Source organism: Rhagoletis zephyria, unplaced genomic scaffold, assembly GCF_001687245.7.
Source record: "Rhagoletis zephyria isolate East Lansing unplaced genomic scaffold, Rhagoletis_zephyria_1.1 Rzeph_scaffold_05566, whole genome shotgun sequence".
In the NCBI taxonomy this organism is placed as follows: Eukaryota; Metazoa; Arthropoda; class Insecta; order Diptera; family Tephritidae; genus Rhagoletis; species Rhagoletis zephyria.
In genome coordinates, this window is record NW_016162649.1 from 1 (window position 1) to 26,605 (window position 26,605).

The 26,605-nt window shown below is 38.8% G+C and overlaps 2 protein-coding genes across 2 annotated transcripts; one reads left to right on the plus strand and one right to left on the minus strand.

Annotated features, from left to right (window-relative positions):
* The first annotated feature begins 6 nt into the window (after positions 1-6).
* Positions 7-15,963, plus strand: LOC108372234 (talin-1-like). Its single transcript, XM_017627882.1, is given in 8 exon segments — positions 7-2,977; positions 2,980-3,519; positions 3,771-3,961; positions 8,350-8,466; positions 8,535-9,050; positions 9,526-10,206; positions 12,575-13,242; positions 14,986-15,963. Coding segments are annotated over 8 exon segments (4,884 nt in total). The 5' UTR covers positions 7-1,032; the 3' UTR covers positions 15,212-15,963.
* A 606-nt stretch (positions 15,964-16,569) lies between these two features.
* LOC108372235 (isovaleryl-CoA dehydrogenase, mitochondrial-like) lies at positions 16,570-18,987 on the minus strand. The gene is made up of 3 exons (XM_017627883.1): positions 18,318-18,987; positions 18,080-18,205; positions 16,570-17,668 (listed from the first exon to the last, which is right to left on the minus strand). The coding sequence occupies exons 1-3, from the start codon at positions 18,542-18,544 to the stop codon at positions 16,750-16,752; spliced, it is 1,272 nt and encodes a 423-aa protein (XP_017483372.1). The 5' UTR covers positions 18,545-18,987; the 3' UTR covers positions 16,570-16,749.
* Positions 18,988-26,605: the final 7,618 nt, after the last annotated feature.

The following is a 26,605-nucleotide window of genomic DNA, read 5'->3' on the forward strand; positions in this document are numbered from 1 at the left end:
GCGCGCCTCTGCTCGGGTAATCCACAAAATACCGAAAACCAAAACGCGTTGCGACGCGCTGCAGAAGAGCTACGTGAAATCACAACTACAACAGCCAATACGCCGGCCATCAAACGAAATCTTATACATCGGTTGGAGTACTGCTCCAAGCAGGCTGCTTCGGCTGCTACTCAGTGCATTTCGGCGGCACAGAACGCGGTGCAGCATAGCGACGACCACCAAACCAAGGAGCAACTGCTGCAGGACTGTAAGCGCGCAGCCGACACGATTCCACGACTCGTGACATCGGTGAAGACAACTCGTTCCAACCCGGATGATCCAAATGCGCAGCTGAATCTGATAGAAGCTGCCGAGCAATTCATTGAACCGGCCATTCAAGTCTCGCGATCTGCGCGTGCTCTACAGCCTACAGTTACCGACATACCGTCGGCCACTCAACTTTCGAAGAGTGCATTATACCTTGGTCAAACTGTGTCCGAGTTGAACTCGGCGGCACAGCGTGCGCGTGAAGCCTGTGGCGGCCAAGAACTCGAATCTGCTTTGGAGGCGGTACGCAATCTGCACAACGTTTTGGATGACACTCGCAAGGCAGCACAGTCAGGCAATATTCGTCCACTTCCCGGCGAGACTGTCGAGAATACTGCCCAGCAATTGCGTGTATCTGCCAAAAATGTGGGCATTGCGCTCAGACAACTTTTGTCCTCAGTTATACAAGAGCAACGCCGGTATGCAGGCGTGGCTGGACGCGATACTGCATTGGCGCTCGGTGATTTCACAAAGAGTGTACATGGTGTAGCTGCGACCACGAAGAATCCAGTCGTAATTGACTGCGCCGACGAAGTAGTTTTACATTCTGCACGGCTGATTGAGGAAGCACAGCGCACGCTGCAAAATGTCGGCAGCACCGACGCATTGACCCAGGCTGGTCGCGATGTTACAGTCGCGCTTTCGAAGACTGTCGACTGCATACCGGGTCAGCGCGAAGTGGACAACGCCCTGCGCAATGTGAGCGAATTAAGTGAGATACTCTCGATGAGTGAATTCCCACCAACGGATCGTAACTACAACACGTTGCAAACAGAACTGAAGCAGGTGGCAGAGGGACTCAGTGTAGCCGGCGGGCAAATCGTGCAAGCCTACAATAGTCCCGCGCAGCTGGCGGAAAGTAGCCAAAACTTCGCCGGAAATTACCGTGATCTACTAGCTGTCTCAATGGAGATGGCTGGCCAGACGCAGGATGAGATAGTGCGCTCCGAAATGATTGATCGCCTGCGCAATGTCTCTACGCAATCTTGTTCTCTGTTATCTACAGCCAAGTCCATTGCTGCTGACCCGGGCCAACCGAATGCCAAGAATCTTTTGCACGCAGCAGCTCGAAGTGTCACCGAAAGCATAAACAAACTTGTCGACGCCAGTATACAGTCTGCGCCAGGACAAAAGGAGTGCGACAATGCAATGCGCAATATTGAGGCGCTCCGCGTGATGCTCGACTATCCGCACGAGCCCATTAACGAACAGGGCTACTTCGAATGTGTTGAAAATGCGACAAATAAGTCACGCAACCTGGGCTATGCCATTTCGGAAATGATTAACAATGCCAAGCAATCAAATCACGTTGGCTTTGGCCAGTCGGTGAACACTGTCGCTGAGTCCATACACAGCTTGATAGAATCTTCAGCGCAAGCAGCCTACTTGATAGGCGTTTCGCACCCCAGCAGTGTAGCTGGACGGCCCGGCATCATCGATCAGGCGCAATTATCCTGGGCGTATCAGGGTATTCGCCAGCACTGTGACATCGTTAGCAGCGGCAAGTCCACGAAGCAGCAAAAGATATCTGCACTAACGGTAATCGCCAAGCACACCAGTTATTTGTGCTCCATATGTCGTCAAGCCAGCATGAATACCAACAATCCGGTGGCGAAGAACGAATTCATTGTGTTGGCCAAGCAAGTTGCCACGGCTACGTCTAACTTGGTGCAGGAAATAAAGAGCATTGAAGATGAGCCTTCGACTCCGACACGCGCTCGTCTCGTGGAGCCATTGCTAGAATCTGTGAAAGCCGTTCGGCAATATGCTTCCAGCCCGGAATTCATCTCTGTGCCGGCGAAAATTTCCGCTGAGGGACGCAAGGCTCAAGAACCAGTCATTAACGCAGGACGCGGTGTTATCGATGGTGTCATCGAAATGGTGAAGGCTGCTAAGTCATTGGCACTCTCACCCGACGATCCGCCAGTGTGGCAACAGCTCTCAAATGCTTCAGCTCCCGTTTCCGAATCGGTGAAGCGTTTGGTAGACAACATCCGCGAAAAGGCACCCGGTCAGGCACAATGCGAGCAAGTCTTGCACACACTGAATACGTGCACCCGTGAATTGGACAGCTGTGCCATGGCGGTGAGCGCTCAGGGATTGAGTCAACGCCGCGACAATAATTTGCACGGATTCAGTGGCCAGACATTGAACTCTGCCGCTGAGCTAATTGACAAGCTTGAGCCCATACGCATGGCTGGCAAAAATAATGCAGAACAACTTGGCCATGCTGTCGGCGAGATCTCGCGCTATATTGTGCCAATGGTGAATGGTGCGATTGGTGCTTGCACCCACATCGTCCACACCAATCAGCAAATGAGCCTCATCAACCAAACAAAGTCGGTTGTGGAGAGCGCCGTAACACTTGTACAAGCAGCCAAGGACTCCGCCGGCAATCCGCGCTCTACGCACGCCCATTCGCACTTGGACGAGTCCATCGATTACACGCGTCAAGCCATACAGGAACTCACGGAGACAGTGGAAAAGATCAACGCCGAAATGGGTGTGGTAACTGGTCTGATGGAGCAAGTGAATCGTGCCATTACGCGCCTGACCGACAAGCGTCAATCGCTGCTCAATGCCTCGTACTCGGACTCATTTGTCGATTACCAAACACGCATGGTGCAGTCAGCCAAGGAGATCGCCCGCCTGGCCAACGAGATGAACGCAAAGCAACCATTGAACCCCAGCTACTGCCGCAACTTGCCCTGGAAATGACGCAGCATTACACGCAAATCACACAGGATTCGGTAGGTGCATCCACCACAACATCGACACCGGATGTAGCCATGCGCATTCGCTCGACTGTCGTTGATTTGGGTGGGTCCGTGAGCTCCATGATACAATCAGGTGCTGCTGGCGCCCGCCCCAATGACACCTCCACCCAGCATGAAATCTCTCGCAATGCACGCGACGTCTCTGAGAAGGTAGCACAAGTTTTGGCTGCGCTGCAAGCCGGTTCGCGTGGCACCCAAGCTTGTATCAATGCCGCGCACACAGTTTCGGGCATTATTGGCGACCTCGATACGACCATCATGTTTGCTACCGCCGGTACTTTGCATTCGGATGGCGATGGCACATTCGCAGACCATCGCGAACACATTTTGCAGACCGCCAAGGCGCTTGTGGAAGACACGAAAGTGCTAGTCACTGGCGCGGCTGGCACACAAGACGAGTTGGCGAACGCCGCACAGAATGCCGTTTCAACTATACGTAAGTTCGCTGCGCGGGCTGAGTTGTATTTATTTATGTACATTCTTATGCTGGATTTTCACAGTGCTCTAAATGACAAAGAAGTTGTGCATTAAAAAATTATATAAATTTAATTGTCATCAGACTTTCCACATATCATTTAGAGGTGGTAAACAAAATTTTTCATTCAATTCATTGTCATCTAGGCCTATTGGAAATCCGGCATTAGAAACACACTAACCTATTTATGTACATATATGATTTGACTCTAGTGCAACTTGCTGAAGCTGTTAAACGTGGCGCTTGCAGCCTTGGCTCGACACAACCAGATTCCCAAGTTATGGTAATCAATGCCGTGAAAGATGTAGCCTCCGCCTTGGGCGACTTGATTAACGCCACCAAATTGGCATCTGGCAAACCCATACATGACCCATCGATGCAAGATTTGAAGGAGAGTGCTAGGGTAAGTGGAGTTTCATGCTGCCATCTTTATTTAGTATTGTAAATTGTAAAGAAATGTTTTTTCACATTATTCTCGTTTAAACACCGATATACAGAATTCAATTCAAAATAATTATTTGTCAGGCTGATTTCAAAGCTTTAGTTGTTGTGTGGTGCTTCTAATTTTTGGTATCTTACTCATTAATTTTTGTGACAATATATTTATTGTTGTATAAACTTCGACTTTCTGAAATCACAGAAGATCTTGCAAATGCCATGTTTCCTAACAGAATATCTAATTCATAAGTAGCAATGTATATTTTTTGGTACTTTGGACTCCTTAATTTTTATTGCATGTGTCATTAAAAATTTCACCTTTGGTATCGTTGAGTGTCAAGGTAGGGAGCTATGAATTAAGGAATAGGAGGATAGAATGTTGAATACAGATTTTTTTGCCATTGAGTATCTAACTAGGAAAGCCTCCTCCGAAATTCGTACGAATTGAAATCAGTACTTGCCTTAAGGCGGACCTCCATAGCCGGTTACTGGGGGATGAAAAAGATCTTTTATATGCGGTTCCAGTGAGGAGTTGAGTATTTCTATTCTAATATTTAATTTCAAAGTCCTTTTAGTAAACCAATGGAAATTAATAAAAACTCGAAAAGAGAAATTTGGCAACTGGCAAGTTACTACATTTTTTTTTTAGTTTTACTGAAAAATACGAAAACATAGCTAATATTTTTCTTGCTCGCTTTAACCGGGCTTCGGTTGAATATTCACAATATAACCGGTTTAATCGGTTTTTCACAATTACAAAAATGGTAACCGATTTTTTCGCAGCACCATTTAGACACAAGGAGAATAATCGAACACCCCAAAAAAAGGGGGACTCGCACTTGATAATTTGTATTCAAATATAAATCGGGCACTTCAGCGCACATCTGGGCACATTTCCTCGGAAGTATTTGTTTATTGTAATTGCAAATGTTTATATGTATGTGTACACTTTCATTCATTAAACATTACAAATCATATTTAACTACTTCATCATCGTTTATGTAGACAATGCGGCTTTGGCACTTCATTTTATCCTAAAGTTATAAGTTTATATGTATGTAGATATGTAGCAAAGATGGAAGGAGCATACTGACTCGCTTCTGCATATACATATATGTACTGCAAATATATTCTCATTCAAAATGTACAAATGGCTCATTTAATGAAAAAACTGCCACAACTCAAAAAACGGAATTTTTGAGCCAATAACGCTGAGTAACTTATTATATCATGCTTGCATAATATCCGCGTGAGAATAGAGCATGCATCAATTTTTTATTTTTTTTATTTTTAAGTTGTGACAGTCGTTTAGCAAATGAGTAATATGTATAGCTCCACGAATAAAATCGTAGCAGAATAATTTTTATTTTACAAAAATCAACTGTTTAAAGACTATAATGCTTTCACCTTGTGGCTCCTGTGCAACTCATAACATAATACTTACATAATTGGTGGTGTAAAAATGAATGCAACGATCACTTAACACCAGGGACATAACAGTTATTAGATGAGAAATATTTTTAACTTCGCCGACAAGAGTTATAACCCAACGTTTAGTTTTTACGTTGCCTGATGAACTGTTATGCAGGAGAAATATGTTTTCCGTCGCCAATAAGAGTTATTGCCCAACGTTTATTTTTTACGTTGCTTGATAACAGTTATTTCTCAACATGTATTATTTACTTTGCTTGATAACAGTTATTAACCAAAGTTTATTTTTACGTGGTCTGATAACAGTTATTTCACTACTCCACTTTTATTTTCACCATCTTTCGTCTTCTTCTCCACCTCCATTTTCGTCATTATTCCTATCTTACAACGTTTATCAGACAACGTAAAAAATAAACGTTGGACAATAACTGTTATCAAGCAACGTAAAAAATAAACCTTGGACAATAACTGTTATCAAACAACGTAAAAAAATAAACCTTGGGCAATAACTGTTATCAAACAACGTAAAAAAAAATAAACCTTGCGTTATAACTCTTATCGGCGAAATAAAAAAATATTTTCCATGTAATAACCATTATGAAACAACGCTTTCGCCAAATTTCAGAATTCGGGCAACGTTTTCAATTTGTAAATTCGAGATAACAGTTATTTTTGGTCCCTGCTTAACACATACATACATACATGTCAGAAAAAAAAAACACATAAACACTCTTCGTTGTACTACCGCAGACCGCTGGTAACAAATGGTTCTAACAAAGCTCGCTTACGGCTCGCTTACGGCTCGCTGCAGCGTAGCTCAAACCAACTTTTTCTTCGTGCAGCACATCCTGCACGCCTCTGCCACTCGCTTGTTTGCACGCTCTTTGCTCTCTACCTCTACATCTATGCTGCTCAAGCTCCTCTCAATTTCTGGTAATAGTTGTATAAATGTTCTTCGCTGTTGGTTTCTAATACGCACAAAGCACATTTAAAACCTATTCGTCTATCTCGTTTAACGCTTTAAGCCATGGCAAAACGCTACTGATAACACAAAACAAAAATAATACAAACATGCATACAAGTCTTATCCGCATACTGTCATTGTCTTATCTCTTTTCTCTTCTTCCATTACATTGTACTTGTGTCACTTGTTCGTCTGCCCATTTGTCCTGTATGAACAAAAACAAAAAAAAAAANAATGCCCTGGGGGGTAAAACGCAGACGCTTAAAGAAATGTGCACATCTGCTGCCGCAGCTGCTGGTACTAACATGAATGGCCAGCGCCATCTATATCGCCAGTCACACATAAGTTATGGAATCCTTAGCGCTTAGAACGCCGCCATCAACAAGCAAGTTAAAGCAAGTTAAAGCGCGCACCATTCTCGCTGCTCAACACATCCGCGACGATTTCATCTCACAACACTCAACCGCGCCAGCTGTAGCGCTAGGAGTCAATAAATAAAAAAAAATAAAAAATTATTAGCACCGCAAAATTAAAATTTAATGCTTAACACAAAACGACTGGAGACACTTAACACTTTATAGACATAATACTTAGAGGATACTAATAATAATTTTTAAAGCATCCATACTTTTTTCGGCTTTGTAAGAAATTGCGGATGCTGTTGTATGCGAGTTACTTTGCGCGTTCTCCGGCGGCCTTTATGTATGTATGTTAATATTTGTTTTTGGAGACTTGTTCAGCTTTAGTGTGCACTCAAAAAAAGTAAAATTAGTTGACACCTAGAATTGCTTTTCATCGAACGGTGGTGATAATGTTTTAAAAATTATTGAATGTATAATTCTATTAAACACTGTGCTACCTTCAGTAGGTGTCGCGAAATCTACACTGTTTATTAGTACAAACACGAACTCACACACTTGCAAAGTACCCACCATAGGCTTTAAATGTCCTCATTGATATTTGTACACATAAATGTAATTAACGGCTGCTTTAGACGAGTGCTTAGAGGTGGTCCGAACCTGTTTATCTCGTAAGGGCAGCAGTTTACAGACTCTAGTAATGATTTCGATTTAGATTTATGTAGCTAAAATTTAAAATCGTATTAAAATACGTTTTGCAATTGTTGGCAATCGCTTGGGCCATTTTTTTAGAAGGTATTTACCATTTTTCGCACGAAATGCTCGAACTACATAGTGAGTGGTTATTCTTTTCGAACAGTGTAAAGAATATGACACCCGGAGTTGTGCTTTTAAAGCAACGAAAAGGCTTAGATTGAAGTGCGCAAATATGTACTTTAATAAAATCTAAGACAATGTGCACCAAGCCTTTTTTTACGATTCTTTTCTTTCTGGAAATGGATCAAGCAAGCACCATTCATTCCAAGAAAGCCTAAAACTTGTACTCAACAAAAGAACTCGGGAGTTTTTTGTGAAATTTTTTTTTTTTTATAAAAAAAATGGCTTCAGTTAAGAAAGTGTTTTTAACCAACACATTGAACGGGCAACGTAAACGAAGAAAGCCTTTTTAATGAAGTCATCAAATAGCATACTCCAGCATCTGCAATTTCAAATTCATATCGCTAAGTTTTTTATTGTCAAAACCATATATCATTAATTTAACAAAAACAATTTAATTATAAAATTAAAAAAAAAAATATCATTCAACTAATAAAAAGAAATATAACTCTTTTATAAAGGAATTCGGAGAGTTCTGCTCTCTTAATTTAGATTTGTCTAAGTGATGAAATTTGTCTAATTCTTCAAAATTTAGCAATGGATTTTCGTCATTAAGGTATTTTAAAAATGAAGTGCCATAGCCTTTATAAAAAAAAAAAATGTTGTTACCCTGAGGTGTTCAAAGAGGATTTATTAAATATCGAAAAAAAACCAGTATCTTTCCCTACATGTATTAGCTCTAGCTCTCTCTAATAGGTCATTCTATCTTTCCGCCTTCTCCAGGTAATGGTGCTAAATGTGTCTTCGTTGCTAAAGACCGTAAAAGCTGTTGAGGATGAGCACACACGTGGTACGCGTGCCATGGAATCCACCGTTGAAGCCATTTCACAGGAGATACGCGTAAGTTTAACAGACACGTTCGCATGCTATACTATATTGAAAACTATTCATTTCTTTTATGCTTACAGGCTATTCACTCACCACCTCCACCTGGCAGCGCACAATGCGGTCCTGAAGATTTGATACGCGTCACGAAGAATGTGACATTGGCAACCGCCAAGGCAGTGGCCGCTGGTGCTTCCAATCTGCAAGCCGACATTGTAGCCGCCGCCAATCTGGGCAGACGCGCCATTTCGGAAATGCTGCTGATTTGTCGCTCGGTCGCTTGGAATTGTGCAGAAACTGAGGAATTGCGTCAGCGTACACTCGAAGCGGGTGCCGCTGTTGGCGAGTCCTATCGCGAACTTTTGAATGGTATTCTGCACAATTGTTCAGCCGACGATCGGGTGCATTTGTCGCGTCGCGTTGCCAAAAGTGTTACCGATCTGGTTGCGATGGCACGCTTGTTGAAGGGTTCCGACTGGATTGATCCCGAAGATCCGACAGTGATTGCTGAAAACGAATTATTGGGTGCTGCAGCATCCATTGATGCGGCTGCTAAGAAATTAGCATCGCTGCGTCCGCGGCGTCAACCGGATGTAAAGGTAAGGGCTTAAAGCTATCTGGTGCTGGATTACTGACGTGACTAACTAAATATTTAAGTGCAAAAATTAACTTGAAAACTAAACAAATTAAATGCAATTAATTAACTGTGCTTTGGTGATGGGTTGACTAAATCGCTTAGTTGGGAAATAAATTATCGTAACTCTCCTTCGCTTGTGTAACAAAAATAAAATTATGGTGTGTGGATTTGTACTGTGTTTGCCCCCCCTTACTAAACGCTAATAGTTCCAGTCAGATATGTTTGATATTCTTGGTTGTTGCATTAAAAGGTTCACCCAGGAATCAAACATATTATTACTGCGATTATTAATATGCTACTAAAAAAAAAAACATTAAATGTTGTATAAAATAAAAGCTTTTAATAAATTTAAAGCAGCTTTGAAACAACTTTGCTTAACATACAAGTTTATTAAGCCCCTGGTGAATATCTGATTTGAATAATTTACCTATTTACAGATTGAATTGGATGAGAATATGAAGTTCGATGAAATGATCCTGGAGGCAGCGAAGGGCATCATGGCAGCCTCTTCGGCGTTGGTGCGCGCTGCCAATGCCGCTCAACGTGAATTGATCGATCAGGGCAAAGTGGCACGACGTCCACTGACCTCATCGGATGATGGACAATGGTCTGAGGGTCTGATATCTGCTGCTCGTCTTGTCGCTGCAGCTACGCACAGCCTCGTTGAGGCTGCACAGAATTTGGTGCGTGGAGTGGGCACTGAAGAGATGTTGATTTCCACAGCCAAGCAAGTAGCCGCATCAACAGCTCAGCTGCTCATCGCATGCAAAGTGAAGTCAAATCCGAACTCGGAGGCAGGACGCCGTCTACAAGCCGCTGGCAATCAGGTTATAAAGTCCACGGAGAATTTGGTGCGCGCAGCCCAACAGGGTCTCGAAGATGAAGAGGAGAAAACGCTGAAAATCAATACATCGATGGTTGATGGCATGGCACAGGAAATTAACGCGCGATCCGATGTGCTGCGAATGGAGAAGCAATTAGAAGAGGCGCGACAAAAGCTCATTACCATTAGGCATGCGCGAGCGCTGCAGAAGAAGGGGCAAGGATTCGGTACGGACGAAAGCGACACGGAGTACGCGAATTCCACCTATGGAACACTGCAGAAAAGTCAAAATAATGTATGAATTCACTTTCAATTGCCCTTATTTTTTACCTCTATTTTATACTTATATGTATGCATGCACGTACACATACATATCTATTGATGTAGCAGCCCATTGAGGAAGAAACGCTCAATGAAAAAGTGGACAACACACTGGCACAAAATTAAAGGAAGAGCATAAATATTACTTTAAATTCAAAGTGGAAAGATACTCCTATAAATAAAAAAATAAATTGGCGAAAATTGATATCGAAGAAAGTGTGTTGCTCGCCGTAGTTAGATTGCATTTCATTCCTGATTAGCACATAGCTACATTTAGATTAATAGCTTTTATTTTATGGTTTAATACACTCCAGAGATCGCAAATATGTATGTAACAGTTAACCAGTTAAAAATCTCTTTCTCTCTTTTTAATGGGAAAATGGTTTCTCATTGTGCAATATGCATTTGTCTGTTGTTTTACAGTGCGGCAGTGTGAATACCCAGAATGTTCTGAAAAACTTTTATCATAATAACTACAATAATTAAAAATAAATTTTTAGATATTCAAATAAAAATATAAAACATGCGGACAACTTTTTACCCGTTTCTCAAAGACATCATTCGAATTTGCGCTTATTGCATGATTCTTCGTGCTATTTTTTCAGCCCATTTTCCCCAATACTTTTCGGTATTTCTTTTTTTTCTTTTCGTGTTTTATTCTTTGACATTTGACAGGGTTTCGACGCATTTTGAAGTCGTTTATAGGCGGCATGAACACAGACTCGTGAGTCGGTTTGGATGTGTTTGTGAAAATAAATATGTGTTAGTCTCCATGACTTTGAATGATTCAACTGTGTAGTCGAAGACGAGTCAACACGTACACAAATGACTCGCGAGTCAGACGCACCGTGTATGCCGCCTATTATGTCTTATTTCGAGAACTTTCGAGACATTGTCGTGTTTTTTCAGTTTTTTTGGGTCTTTCGGGATCTTTCATGTCCAAAAGTATATGAAAATTTCAACTTTAATTTTTATAAATAACTTAAAAATTACCGGCTAAGCTCGTAAAAGAATGTATCAAGTTTACAAATTTTTTGTGCTTTTATTATAAACTTAGTGCTCCTCGATAGGGTATTTGATTTATTCATATCAAGATATACATAAATATGTATATAAATCTGATATGTTCTCTATACTCCTATCTTTTCTGAGAAACGTTACAAAATCTATAAAATATTGCAAATTTTTTTGTTGTTAACTAAAAACATTAGCATTAGCTTCTCATACTAAAACTAACTACATACATACTTAGGGCCAGTTTTTCAGTGCTGGTTTAAACTCAGTTTAAACTAAGTTCAGTTAAACTCAGTTTAAATTTAAACTAAGCTTAAACTACTGCCCAGTTTTTCAGTACGAGTTTAAGGCCGCTTCGTAGTTTAGTTGTTTTGAAGGGCAACACTGTTTATTTTCACTTTTGATACGATTGCATTTCAAGTTCTGAAAGATTATAGACGGAAATCTAAAGAATTTGTTAGGTGCTGCATGTGTTGCCCGGCCAAATTGCAAGTAAACTCCAACTCAAGTTGCGTTTGTTAATTTTCTTGTGCACAATTTTTATTTTACGTATGAAAATTTCGTTTATTCATGAAGGTGCCGCTATACAAAAGAGTCTGTTTTCGTGTACTTCGCAAACAATCTTAATTTTTTTATCCTTTTTCATCTAAATTTTGACAGGTGACTACAAATATACAACTTAACAGATAGTTTAAATTCGGTTTCACCCAGCCAGATTGGGCGTTTGTTTAAACTAGATTAAAATTTGACTGAAAAACTGCACACTGAGTTTTAATTTCGTTTAAGCGACAAACTGAAAAACTTGGCCCTTACGCTAATACGTAAATGTTTTTAAATAAAAAAAAAACATTTTGATTTTACATCTGTAATTTTCCTCAGTGAGGATTCCATATTTCTTCTCTTATACCTGATACTGTTAATTTATTTATTAACCGACTTCAAAAAAAGAACGAGGTCATAAATTTTTTTTTTGTATGAATATATAACCTTGCATAACTTTGGACCACGTTAACCGATTTCTCTAATTTTTTTAAATGAAAGTGGTGGTTCCATACTTACTCGATCTAGATGTGGTCATTATATCATGAAGAAATTAATGGTACTCTTAAATTTGTATATGAGAATTGAAGTCGGTTTTGTTTTTTTGCTTAAAAATTACTTGTTTATAATGAACACTGCTATCTGTCTCCTACATAGGATAACTGTTATTTTGTGAATACTTGATAGTGATAACTGTCATTTGCGATCTCTGATACAAACACATTGCACCAACTAATATCCATTTTTACTAATTCAAAATCATTTTAACTCCGCCATCTAACCTGTAGACACTAAATCGTTCGGGCTACCCTTCGGAAGTGCCGCCCACCTCACCGAGCTATTACAGTCAGCAGCAGCAGCAAGGCAAGCATCATTACAACTACGCAACACACCCACAACACTTCCACCATCCAGCTGCTGTATCACCGCCGCCGCCGCCCATGAGCCATCAATATTCCAGCGGCGCTGAAGTGAACGGCAGCATTGAGCTGCCACCGCCACCGCCGCCACTATCGACGACTCTATACAACATGCAAACAGCCACGGCATCGGGCAGCGGTGCCGGCAGTTCCTTTAGACCTAACCCAAAACTAACAGCCAATGCGGTGCCACGCCCCTACACCGGTAGTGCAGGTGGCGTCAGCAGCAGCAGCAGCTTACTAGGTACTAACGGTGGTGGTAGCGCTAAATACACTCAATCACCCAGTCCCGTAGCGAATGTCAGTAATTACCAGCAACAATCTTTTGAAAATGCAACAACAACATCGGCCACAAACGCCCATCAATCGGCGCTACCCACATCGCAGTCAACCACTCAGAAATCGACCGCTGTCAATCGGAAGCTAGAAGCCTGTGTAAAAGATTTACACGACAAAACATTCGGCCAAGGCGGTGTAGTGCAGATTACCGGCGGTGGGGCATACCCTGGTCAAAACTATGAAGGTTACACCTCCAGGTGCGTACATACAGTGATACAGTTAGTTGTTAAAAAAACGCCGTTTGTAAATTAGAGGTGTACCTTATTTGTATGCAAAGTTTTAAGGAAATCAGTTAAATAATCGCTTGAATTAGAACTAGGAATATTAATTCCGGGATACCGGCCTTTCTAAGGTCCCAAAAATCAAATAATCCTGGGGTTTTTATATTAATTTTTTTATTTAATAATTAATATTTTTTTACAAATGTCTAGCTCATTATACATATAACACTGCGCGATAGTAAATTTTAAACACAAATATCAATATGTATATTCGCGAAAGCATGGGCCAAATATAGTAAAATTGCGTTTTTAGTTTTTCACTCTGAAGTCAGTAAAAATTCAGAGAAATGTGCTAAGAGAAGAAGTCTGGGTATCAAATTAAAGAGGAAATCCTGTAGAATTTCAGCAGATTCAAGTTTTTGGTGCAGAAGAACTGGTAGGTATTGAAAATGTCCTTTAAAAATTGTATCATTGAAATTTCGCAATATTTGTTTTTGAAAAAGCTATATGTTAAGGACTTATATAAACTCGATAACATCCTCGAATTTCGTCCTTTTAACTTTATCAGCTTAAAAAATTACCTATTCGTCCTTGTGAATCCAAAAAATTTAATTATGTATTTTAAATTCTAAAAAAAAATTGTGTCTTTAATTTGGTACCCATAGTTTTATGCTACATTGCATTGAATTTTTTTAATAATTTTTGAAATTAATCATATTTTTGAAATTACAAAGTCCTTTAAAATAAATCCTGACGTCAGAGAGAAAAAATAAAAACGCCACTTTAAATAAGAAAGTAGGATTCAAACCCATTTATTTATTATTTATTTTATGGTAGAAGAGCATCTCAAACAATATGGAAGCAATTTTTTCGATTCAAGTTGTTGAAAAGTATTGAATATCTAAATCCCGGGATCCCGAGATTTTATCACAATCCCGAAAATCCGAAATTGAGCTATTCACTTTATGATTAATTAAAATTTAGAGTAATCAGTTAATCGCACAGCCCTATTCGGCGGGTTTTGGTAGTATTTAGGATTTTTTTCGTAGCTGATTACGAATCTGAAAGCAGGGCCCGAATCGCGGTATTCGTGACCAATATTGATTACTCATTTCGAATCGAATCGAAAAAAATGGCCGCTGTTTTTTAAACAATAAAATTCAAATTGACGAAGCGCGTTCGCTATCGAATGCGGTGATCTCAAAATTAAATTTCGATACGAGTTATGTTCAATATCGAATGCCGCGATTCGGGCCCAGGTTTTAAATATTTTAAATGATGGGTCCAATATGGTGGCTTTCTAATTTAAAAAGTTAGTTAATAAAACATAGTAAAAATTAGGTTCCTCTTAAATTCAAATATTTAGTCCCGGGCAGAAGTATTGGCACAGAGAATTTTTCTTAATACCTGCAAATAGAGCAAGAGTCCGCGACGGCCAGAAGATGGTACTAAAACTGAATGGGCTACATACTTAGAATTTTTCTAAGAAATTTTAATAGAAAGTTGCAAATTTATTGAATTATCCTGAGTTTTGTACAAAGTTTAGAGATTTTGATTAGATTATTCAATGGATTTTCAATTTGTACTGTATATAGTTAGTTTAGGTGAACAGAAATAATAATTTACTTGTATATAGTAGGACAGCTCTATTGTTGAAATCCTACTTGCCATGTGTACTGTTTCCCTTTGCCAAATTAACATCACCTTTCCTATTTTCAGTTATGAAACTCGCAATTTCGAGCAGAGCGATGAAATGGTGGATAAACCCTTGGATTCGAGCTTCTCACAAATGACACTTAGCACCGATGGCGGTAAAGTCAGCATAATTGATCAGGGCTCCGAAAGGTTGACGTCGATGACGCAACGTGTAATGGAACGCAAAACTTTTAGCAGCACTACCGAGATGCATTCGGAAAAGAAGACACACAGTTTTCGCATGGAGTAGATTAGTTTTAGATTCGAATACAAAAAAAAAATACATACGCATAACTACATTTACATGTATGTATGTAAATATAACTAAAATGGCAAGCATGTTGGTGCTATCCTCTGCGGTGTGTCAGCAGCAGCCGAAGCTTTGCCTCGAAGTTTGCTTATAGAATGCCACTGCGCCACTAAGGGCGCTTGAAAACAAAAAAAAAATTGTCAAAAGTGCTTTTAACTGAACTAATTTATGTATGTATAATAATCTATAATAATGTCTAGATATTAGTAAATATTAATTGGAGTTTTAAAATGTTCGCCGCCGTTTTTTATGTCGCAGCCAAATACTTGCAAGCAAAAAAAACACACAAAAACAAATAAAACTACTCCGATTTGGTGTTCGAATAGTTCAATTTGTATGTCCAGTAGTCGCTGTATTTTTGATGTATTTGTTTAAATGTAGAAATGTGTATTTATATAACATTTTAATTATATAACAAAAGTTTACAACGATTTTCAGCCAGAATTAAAATGTTTGCCAACATGTTGCCCTGTAATTGCATAATAAATAATTAAAATAACACTATTAACGGTATTAAAATAACGATTAAAAGCGAAATACAAAAAAAAAAAATAAACATAAATGAGAAGAGTTGGAGTTGGTCCTTTATTTTAAATTATTTATTGACCATCACGCTTTGTGGTATCCAAATTATTATAAAATAGCTTTTTATCGATCGTGATTAATTTTTTAATAACTGTACGCAATTATTATTTCTGAAGCCTTTATGTTTTTTACTCATCAAGCCAGATCAAAAAATGTGTACTTGATTTTATTACATTTTGCTAAATGCAATATTACCTGTTTTGTACATATGTGCGTATACTTTTGCATAAATTTTCGTTTTTCGTGTATTTTTTATGTACAATGAATAAAATAAAATAAAATTAATTATTAATTAATCACTTGGGCAAATAATTATAATCTTTCTCCCGGGACAAATAAAAATATGGATCGTTCCGGAGTCGAGCTAAGAAAGGCGGAGCTGGGTGGAGACCGCAAATTTCAAAGCATCGCTCTGCACGACTCGTCACCGCTTCCTTTGTGTGCGTAAACCGACTGATCAAATAGCGATTCGGGGTTTGCTATGGAACTGAAAATATTTAGCCTCATTGCGCAAGTCGTGAATTAGGCTATAAATTGTACGACTCGACAACATTGGCATTGTCTATTGTCGTGCTGAAATAAGTAAACGACGAAAATTGTCGAATAATTGGAATGATTGGAAATTTTCGATACGATTCGACTCTCTCAATGAGGCTGATTTTTTCTAACACCCAATCCATGTTTTACCCTTGAAATTAAGTTAGAAGTGTGGATTTCTGAAAAATCAATTACAAATAGCCCTTTATTAAAATATCATCATTTAAACCATATGTATGTACGTGTACTTAAACGTTAAAAAAAATAAAAATAAATGCAGCAAGAAGTCTGTTCGTTAGTGTATATCGATTCTCTCTACAGGCACAGATCACAGCCCGTTTATTACATCTCGTCGTCTACTTATATTCCTGATTTAATTGACGTCCAATTAGCCAACGACGAATCTCTGAGGTACCAGCACCGATTTCGTACAATTTTGCATCACGCAATATTCGTCCCGTCGGATATTCATTTATATACCCATTGCCACCAAGTATTTGAATGGCATCCAATGCCACTTGTGTTGCCTTCTCGGCACAGTATAAAATTACCCCAGCACAATCTTTCGGACTACTTTCACCAGCGACTGCGGATTGCGCAACAGCGTACAAGTACGACCGGCAAGCGCTCAATGTGGTATACATATCAGCCATTTTGCCCTGTATCAGCTGAAACTCGCCGATAAGTTGACCCTTTTGTTTACGTTGATGGGCATAGTCGAAGGAGATGTCAACAGCAGCTTGCATAAGGCCCACTGGTCCGGCAGCCAGCACCAGGCGCTCATAGTCCAAGCCAGACATCAGCACGTATACGCCTTTGTTTTCATTTCCCAATATATTTTTGGCCGGCACCTTTAGATCCTGGAACACCAATTCACACGTGCTACTGCCACGCATTCCCAGCTTATCGAGTTTTTGCGCCACACTGAAGCCCTCCCATGCTGTCTCAATAATGAACGCAGTTATAGCATGCTTATCGGCAACACCACTGTCAGTCTTGGCATACACTATCAAGGTGTCGGCGTCAGAACCATTGGTGATCCAAAATTTGGTACCGTTGAGTACGTAATAGTCGCCTTTTTTCTCCGCACGCAGTTTCATAGATACCACATCGGAACCCGAGCCCGGCTCAGACATGGCCAAGCCTCCGATATGCTCTCCATTGCATAGCTTTGGCAGGTATTTTTCCTTCTGTTCAACTGTGCCATTTTTGGTGAGTTGATTCACGCAAAGGTTCGAGTGTGCACCGTAGGACAAGGCGATACCACCTGCGGCACTTAATTTGTAAAAAAAAGTGTGAGAAATATCGTCCATTAGTTCGAGGCTGGTATAGAAAAAATTAAGGGGGGTGTGACACCTCCCACCTTTCCAACTTGATAGTGCAAAGACCAAAGAATTCACCGATCTTTCTTTCTCTTCTGACTACGGGGTGCCGCTTTAGGATCACAACCCTCAATCAACAGAATTCTCCATTCTTAAGTACTGGTTTTTTCCTTATTTTCATGAGACTCCTTGAGGTTGTAAGAGGCTTAGTGTTGGCCTTTTTAAATTGGAAAGGTGGGATGTGCCACGCCCTTTAACTTTTTTGTACCAGCCTCAACTAAGCGACAATAATCAGAGCCCCACCCAAAAGTGTTATTAATAAATTGAATATGCAATGAATATTTATATGTGTGCGTGTGTTTACCGAGAGATTTCTTCCATGATAATGCAGTGATCCAGGTAAGTGCCACCTGTGCCTCCGAAATCCGGTTCAGCTGTAATACCCAGAAAGCCTAGATCTCCCATCTTTTTCCAAAATGTCCGCAGATCTCTAAGCAGGCATAAAAAAATTAACATTAACGTAAAATGGTATAACATACATTGTATATGTATGTATGTATGTATTTATGTATGTACATAGCACACTTGATTGAATTCCTTACTTGAAATTGTCATTTTTGTCGATTTCTTTAGCATATGGAGCCAGTTCTTTTTGGAAGAAATTGAATGCAATCTCCCGCAATTTTTGTTGCTCCTCATTCAGGCCAAAGAACTTGTCGTTAATTGGGTAGTATGCGGCTCCCCTTGTTTGGTGAGGTACTCCCACGCCCATACAGCGAGGCAATAGCGTAGATAGTGACTTCGTGGCGAAACGTAAACTTACAGACATATTAATAAGAAACAAACAGTTACTTTCTTAAGATACAAGTACAATCTGCGATTTACTCCGGAAACAAAAAGCGCAAGGTACAAAAGTTGGTCACTTTTGATCAGCAAACAGCTGTTGAATTCTGAACAGCACGTTTCTTATCAATATACTAGTGTTGCCAGACTTATGCACTGACGGAAAGTGTAACCAAAAAGATTTTAGTTCGTAATTGAGGGAAATTAGAAAACGGCAACGGGACCTGCAGTGGAATAATCAAGCAGATGCGATACTACCTATGCGATTTGATATAGTATTTGATGCGATAACTATTACCCAATTTACATGATTCAAGTACTTGAAAGTAATTCTTGCCCATTCTCTTTTGTGTATTCTATTCGCTTTTACACGCTTCCATTCTGTTTATTTCAAGTTTTTGGTTCTTTAAATGGGAAACAAAGAAAATGTCAAAAAAAGTGTTAAGAAAGTTGAAACGACTTGACGGTACAGACGCATGTGTACTCGCGCCTTTTCTCCTCACCTCCTCTCTTTCACATGCGAGAATTTAATTCAATACTTGAACTGTGTGAAAGCAGTCTATAAGAAGCAAAGCCCTCAAACTGGTATGGTACGATACACTGCGGTATGCCCCAAACACGATGCAGGTTTGCAAACTGAGATTGTTACATATCACGGTTGAACATCTCTCTTTATGTAGCAGGCTTTCTTTGGTTAAAAAATAAAAAATCTGCAACCCTAAAATTGAAAAGCCATTCATATCGTGCGATTAATTGTGCTTGCTGCCACCTTTGTAATCTCCCCGCTAAATTTCCGACACCAAAGTTATCTAAATGAAAGGTAGTAGTGGGACAAAAATATTAAATCTTTAATTCGCTTTTATACAGACGTAAAACACTGCAAGAACGGTTCTTTTAGATTTCAAGTATTGTAAGGGTTTTATCTTCACTCACTTTAACATATGTATGTATGTATGTATGTACATATGTATGTATGTATGTAAGGGTGCATTCCAAAACGTCAAACAACAAAGCATCAGTATCTATTTTGTCCTCGTTAACCTCCAGACCCATTCGCTTTGCCTCTCTATGTAATCCCGAGATAATATCGATGTCGTCGGCATACGCCAGCAAATGTACGCTATTGCAAAGTATTGTGCCTGAGTGGTTCAGTTCTGCGGCTCTTATTATCTGCTCCAACATCAGATTAAAGAAATCACACGAAAGGGAGTCACCTTGTCTGAAACCTCGTCTGGTATCAAACGCCTCGCAGAGGTCCTTCCCAATTCTCACAGAGCTGATTGTATTGCTCAACGTAATTTTACACAGCCGTATTAGTTTCGCGGGGATACCAAATACAGACATCGCGGCATAAAGACAACATCTCTTCGTGCTGTCGAAAGCGGCTTTGAAATCGACAAATAGATGGTGTGAGTCGATCTTCTGCTCGCGGGACTTTTCCAAGATTTGACGTATTGTGCATATCTGGTCTTTGGTGGATTTTCCAGGCCTAAAGCCACACTGATAACTGAACTGCGTACTGCCTCAAGAAAATTTTACATAAGAAAATTTCTTAGCCATTTCCTGTACGTCATTTTATATGGAGTTTTTTCTTTTCTTGAGAGCTGAATACTGGCCTTTATTCATAAAAAATAAGATAGGTTTCAAGAGCTTTATAAATTGGCATTTTCATACAAATTTTCGATTTATAAAACAGTTAAAGTCTTCTTTTTTTATGAATTTGGTGGTAAAAATTTAAATTAACTAACAAAATAACTAATGTGAAAAAAATACAACAAAAGAAAATAAAATAAAATAAAATAAAATAAAATTTATAAATAACAAAATATGTATAAATAAAAAAATCATATGAATGAGATAAAATAAAATAAATAATAATACAAAACTTTTTAGCAATCGCTCTAACCGAGGATCGATGCTAGGACCTACAGACTTGTAGTACGCAGCTCTCACCACTCGGCTACCGCAGACGCCAAACCCGCTCGCTTTGTTTGCTTACTTGTACAATAGACAACAGCGTAGTCACCAAAAATTCCCTTGAACTGAATTAATTTTGGGAATAAACTCTAGGACTTATTTCGGATCAATTGCAGTTAATTCGCGAGATAATTCCGAATTAACGATTTGATGCCAATCAACGTCTATGCTGCTTTTACTCTCAAATTACCGGATCCGGTCCGGATTGTCCTTGTATTCGAATTAAAAATTCTAAGGGCAGTTTTCTTAAATAGTTTTTAAAATTACATAAACTTGAGGGCCCTTTTTCAATAAGGCTACGGACATTTCCTCAAATCATAGCCCTTTTAACATTTTTCCTGGTCGTCATCAATATATCAATAGCACTTTAGGAAAAATCTTAAGTTTCAAAATGCCACAAAAAAGCGTCGAAATACGTAAACTTAATTTGGAGTCGTAGATTAAGAATCTGTACTCTGGTTTTCCTAGGCCAGGTCATTTTCCCGAAATATTTTAAATTCTTATGAAAACCAATCAAAGTTTAACTGGGAAAGAATTAAAAAGTAAGGGTTTTTTATTTTGTAAATTCTTTTAATATTTTTTTTAATTCTGATCTTTTGCAAACAAATCCAGCTACTAATGAAGAAACTAAATGGAAAAATTAAAAAGTTATGAATGGTCAAATGAAAATGCGTAATAATTTTGTTGTATGTGAAATATGAGTAGGAAAGAATGTTACTCATACGCCATGTGTGAGTATGTTAATTAAAAATTTTTTCCATTAAAGATAAAATTTTTCCTCATTCACAATGCAAATTAAGATGACAACGTCTTGAGAAAATGACCTCATATAGAAAAACTGTATACAGATCCGTAATCTATACCTAAAATTAAGTCTACAATCCTTGGCGGTTTTTTTGTGTCAATTTAGCCTTTCTGGCAAAGTAGGGGAAAAATAGGAGAGTAAAACCGGTCCTCTCTTTGTCAGAAGTTGCAAGATTTTACCCGAAGAATTTTTGCTGGTAAAATTTGGTAAAGTGTCAAACCATCAGCTGTTCAAATGATTTCAAATTTGAAAAACAAAAGTTAAAATGCACCTTATTAAATAAGTCCCACCAAAAAATATCAAGTTTTGTTAGTATTTTTATTAATTTGATGGAGTATTTGAGCAAAGTGCAGAAGATCGCCAAATGTTAAAAAAAAAACTGCTATGTGTACAAAAAATGGCGCCCACGGTGTATTTGGCAGTTTTTACCCGAAAAGCGTTCCCGTACTTTTTGGCTTTTCTATCTTTCTCTGAGAGCAATTTTGCTTTTTGACAGTTTTATAGGTTTTATCCAGAAAAGTAGAGGAAGAAACTATTGTGTGTATAGTATATTCAAAAAGATTTGCGTATTCATACCGATATTTAGAAAATTTATGAACCGATTTGATTCGAACTTAGTACGCATATTACCCTTACAATAGAAAATAATTTAGCATAAAATTGGCCCGCCAGGTGGCACTGAAGTCGAGATATTTCGACAATTTGTATTTACGGACCGATTTAGTTCAAATTTGATATACACCTTCTTACACACATGATGGTATATTGAGGCAACAGTTTTTCATTTTAAACATTTTGTTGGCAACAATTGGGATACAGTCTTCAAGAGTATATTGAACCGAGATTCGGCATTTGTCAAAAAACGCACCCAATATAAAAATGAGAACTATTGAATTTATGTGGCCTTCACACTATCTTGATTGCGGGTCAGTCATAGCTGCACATGCAAATAAATTAATTTCGCCTTAGAAAAATTGTCACTTAAATCAATTTAATTTCGCCGAAATTAAGATTAAAATTAAGAAAGAAAATTATTTATCATTTAATTTAGGCGCCACTTTTGAAGCAATGTACAATATGCTTTTGAAGTATGGGTGCGACATGTTGACTCGAGGTAATAGACTGCAAATATCATTTCTAACGGAAAGTCAATACTTTACCTACGTTTATTTATTTACATACATACATATGTGCCTTCAAAAGAAGAGGACTAAAAAATGTGTTGGGTATAAATACTTTCTAGTATCTCGTATCCAGCTCTCGAAAAATATGTTTCACTCTTTCTATCGCTTGAAAAAATGCTGTAAATTTTCTTGAAAAAATACATAAATGTACGACTATTTACTTTCTTGAGAGCTGCAAACTGATTTAAGAAATTTTTTGTCACATTTTTGTGTAAAAAATGTTAACCTAACGAACTCGTACCATAATGGCCTTTTTGATCTTTATTTTAAAGGAACGGAGATGTTCATTAAAAATGGCAGTTAACCCTCTGAATGTACGGAAATGTTAAGCAACAATTTTTACTAGGGCCCGCCCAATAAAGAATGATCCGATTAAACGTTAGTGCGCTATAGTCTTTTTATATAAATTTGGAGAGGTGCCATGAAAAAAAACTTCAGAATCTATCCACTCCAAGTCAATAGCCAGCGGTTGTTACTGATTGTTAAAAATTGTTGTGTAAATTGTTTCTATAAACAAACATATGTACATATGTACGTACATACATACATATACTCGTCTGCGAGCTCTGCACCTCTTTGAACTGTCTAGCATTTTGTTCACAACGACGCCGGACATGCAATGAATGTCAATTTGTAGGACAAAAATTGCACTCAGCTGGCAATGGTTAACACACCATCTTCGAACAACAACAATAATCGCTACAACAACTAAGTACTAGTGCAACCATGTACCCATGTATGCACACAAATGACGTTCATTGGCATGAGTGTGCACGTACATACATGCTATGTAAGCATCTTACAAAAACAAAAAAAAAAAAAACCAAATCAAACCTCAGTTAAATCTATTTTTAGCTTCAAACTGGTGTATTTGTACTGAGCGTGTTAGGCGCCATCCTGCGAAGGAGGGAGACGGTGAAAAGAGGAGGTGCACCGAGAGCTTATCTATCGACACCAACTCTAATGAAAAACAACAACATCATCACAGACGGAGAGCAAACAAAATGCGCATGTCTCAACAACCCGACCAGAGCATAAGGACCACTTCGATGGCTCGACACATGACCATCGCAACGTTGACAGCAAACCAGCAAACCAAGAAATGCCGACACATTACAATTACAGCAACAATGCGGCTGTAACAATAACAATCAAAAAGGACAAATACAAAGCCAATATTAAAGGATACGGCAGCAAAAACAAAGAACGTCGAAGCGCAATGAGGAAGCAGCCACGCCGCCACCACTTTTCATCCAAAGCGACCAAGCAGGAGCTAGAGCGTTCACAGCGCGGGCTATCGAAAAACAAAATTGAAATCACATTTCAGTTGGACTCGCGTCATGCAATTCGTCTGAGTAACGAACGCATCACTGCAGTGGCAATTCAATACATTTAAATGTGCGCACGCACACGCACACGCACATGCACATGCATAAGGGAAAATAACAGAGATTAGTCGCTCGGCAAACGGTTCGCCGCTGTTTTAGTGCTGGGAGTCGTAGTGATGAGGGGAAGCAATTAAGTCGCTCAAGCTCAAGGATAACATGAACATGTGTGTGGCCTTGAATGCCGAGTAAAAAGTTGGAAAGTGAAAAGTTTACCCAATTTAAGAATGTCTAAGGACGGCTAAGAGATTAAAGGAAATGCACATTTAATGAATTTCTAGGCAAGTGGCCTAACTCTGCAAGAAGTAAGTGAAGTTGATGGCAACAACAATAAAGTTATATGATCAAGTGCAAAAGTGTAAAGTAGAGGAGCGAGCGGGAAAAGCTCTATTACTAATTGCGAGTATAGATGGACATAGCTTGCTGTTAAATTTAACTCGAGAAAAATCGTGGGCGATGATATTAGTGAAAAGTGAAGCGTTGAAGTACTTATGTAAATAAAAAGTGTTGAAGAGGGGCTTGGTGTATCAGGCACTGGTGGTTACAAGGGTTGCATGCGAGCGCGTAAGTGCATTTTGGTCGTTGGTACGATTGGTGTAAATTAATGATGTACGTGTGTGTATGTGTTGTGCAACTGTGTTTCCATTTATAGCGCACGATTTGCCAAACGAGACATTCAATCACTTCCAAGCGCTTCCAAATTTTAAGTTTTTCACCCTTGCTTTGGTAGACGATTCATACCTTCTTTTATGTTGTGTCGCACTTTTAATAAAATATAAATTTAATTGTTTTCTGTTTCTATTAGCACCTCCTCCTTTTAATATGAAAACTATGGAAAAAATGTTAGACCTACACTACGTATACGCAACCACGAATGGCTTGTGTACATATTTATGTATGTGAACAATAATCAGCTTGCTCATGAATATGGTTGTAATTGCGCTTGGAGAACTAAGAATACCAATTACAGTGAAGAAAATCAATACTTTATTAATACCAAACAAATTCTCGTAGCCAAGTACTTAATTTCAAAACTAGCGCACGCCACGCAACGCAGTTTAGATGTACAAAACTGTTGGTCCGTAGATAGGAATTTTGATATAATACTAACGCGACGAAAAAACACATACTTTTTTCAGTTGATGTTGTTGTGGCAATGGTTAACACCGCATTCTTGGGTATTGCGAAACGTACACTGAGGTTTCAGTTTACGGACATGGATTCATGAGAACAAATTCGATTAATAGCTGGGACAGGGGCACGACCAGCTCTGCGCCAACGACTTTGATTTGCTCAGCCAGTACGTCAATGTCTGCAAGCGTCGTCTGTCGTCTATCACAACGTTAATTTATAAAATTTTTCTTTGTTTGATCAGGGTGGCTTTGTGAATGTTTTTATGTTGGTGGCCGGTACTACTAACTACCATGTTCCGTGCATCGGCGAAGTCGACCAACCTCACAACGCTGCCAGAGATATTGTCCTGGTGCTCAATGTACTTAGAACCAAATATTTTACTAAATATGTGATGTCAGTGATCATATTTTCCGAGGACATCCAGTAAATGAACAGAGGTGAATTCCCTACAGAGGGTCCGGATATTCCAGGTGTAGATGCATAAATCTAAGTCCTTGTTTCGTTTGAGACGTCATCTATGGGAAAGTAGGTTATTATCCGACACTTCTATGGTAATTTCTTTGGATTGGCATTTTACAGACACAATTAAAATGTTAAGTTCAATTTTATTGTTTCACATACGGCACTGATCATTAATAAAAAAAAAACTGTTTAAGCTTTCAATTTGCTCCCTGCGGCACGGCGCGGAATTGCGGCTTAACATTTATCTGCTCAGTACTGTAAGTTGAAGTGCAGACATATGTAAATACATACATAATTGCATACTGAACTTCAAAATTACTTCAAAACTCAACTTATCTGAAGAACGAAGATATTAAATATGAAGAGGCTACACGAAGTGAATCTCCAACAGCCACACAAGAAAGGAAATATGTAATAATGAACGAATGCAAAGGCGCATACATATGTAAATACATACATACGCTAGGCGACAAATGAAGGTGTACACCTTGCTCTAATATAATATTTACAATTATTTTCATGAAAATCCCGTTAATATTTGAGAATTTATTTTTTTTTTTGAGATTGTTTTTGCGTTTTTTTTTTATATAACATTTGAACTTCATGCTTATATGGAAAAAAAAGTTCAAACCCCGTCACTACAAAAATTCTCAAAAATGAACGCGATTTTTTAGCCGTTTGAAACTTGCACTTCATTGGACTGAAATTGAATGGAATTCTAAATAAAAAGTTTAAAATTTTGATGAAACTTTTTTGAATTTTTGTGAACTTTATTTAAAGTGTGAAACTTTGATTTATGTACATGGTTTATGTTAAAGAATGAACTATATTTTTTTTATAAACAACACGACTACTAACTCTGAAAATATCATTCCTCCACATTGACCTGCTGGTTAGTTATAATCATTTATTGACACTCTGACATCGGTTTTCTCAAAATCTGGACCTGATTATACATACGGATTTGTAATCAGCAGAAAAAAGTCTATCAAAAACCGCTTTAACATTTTCCGCACCAAAATCAGTGTTGCCCTGTGCAAATAATGCGAACAAATTTTCATGAAAATAATTGTGAATATTATATAAAAACAAGGTGTACA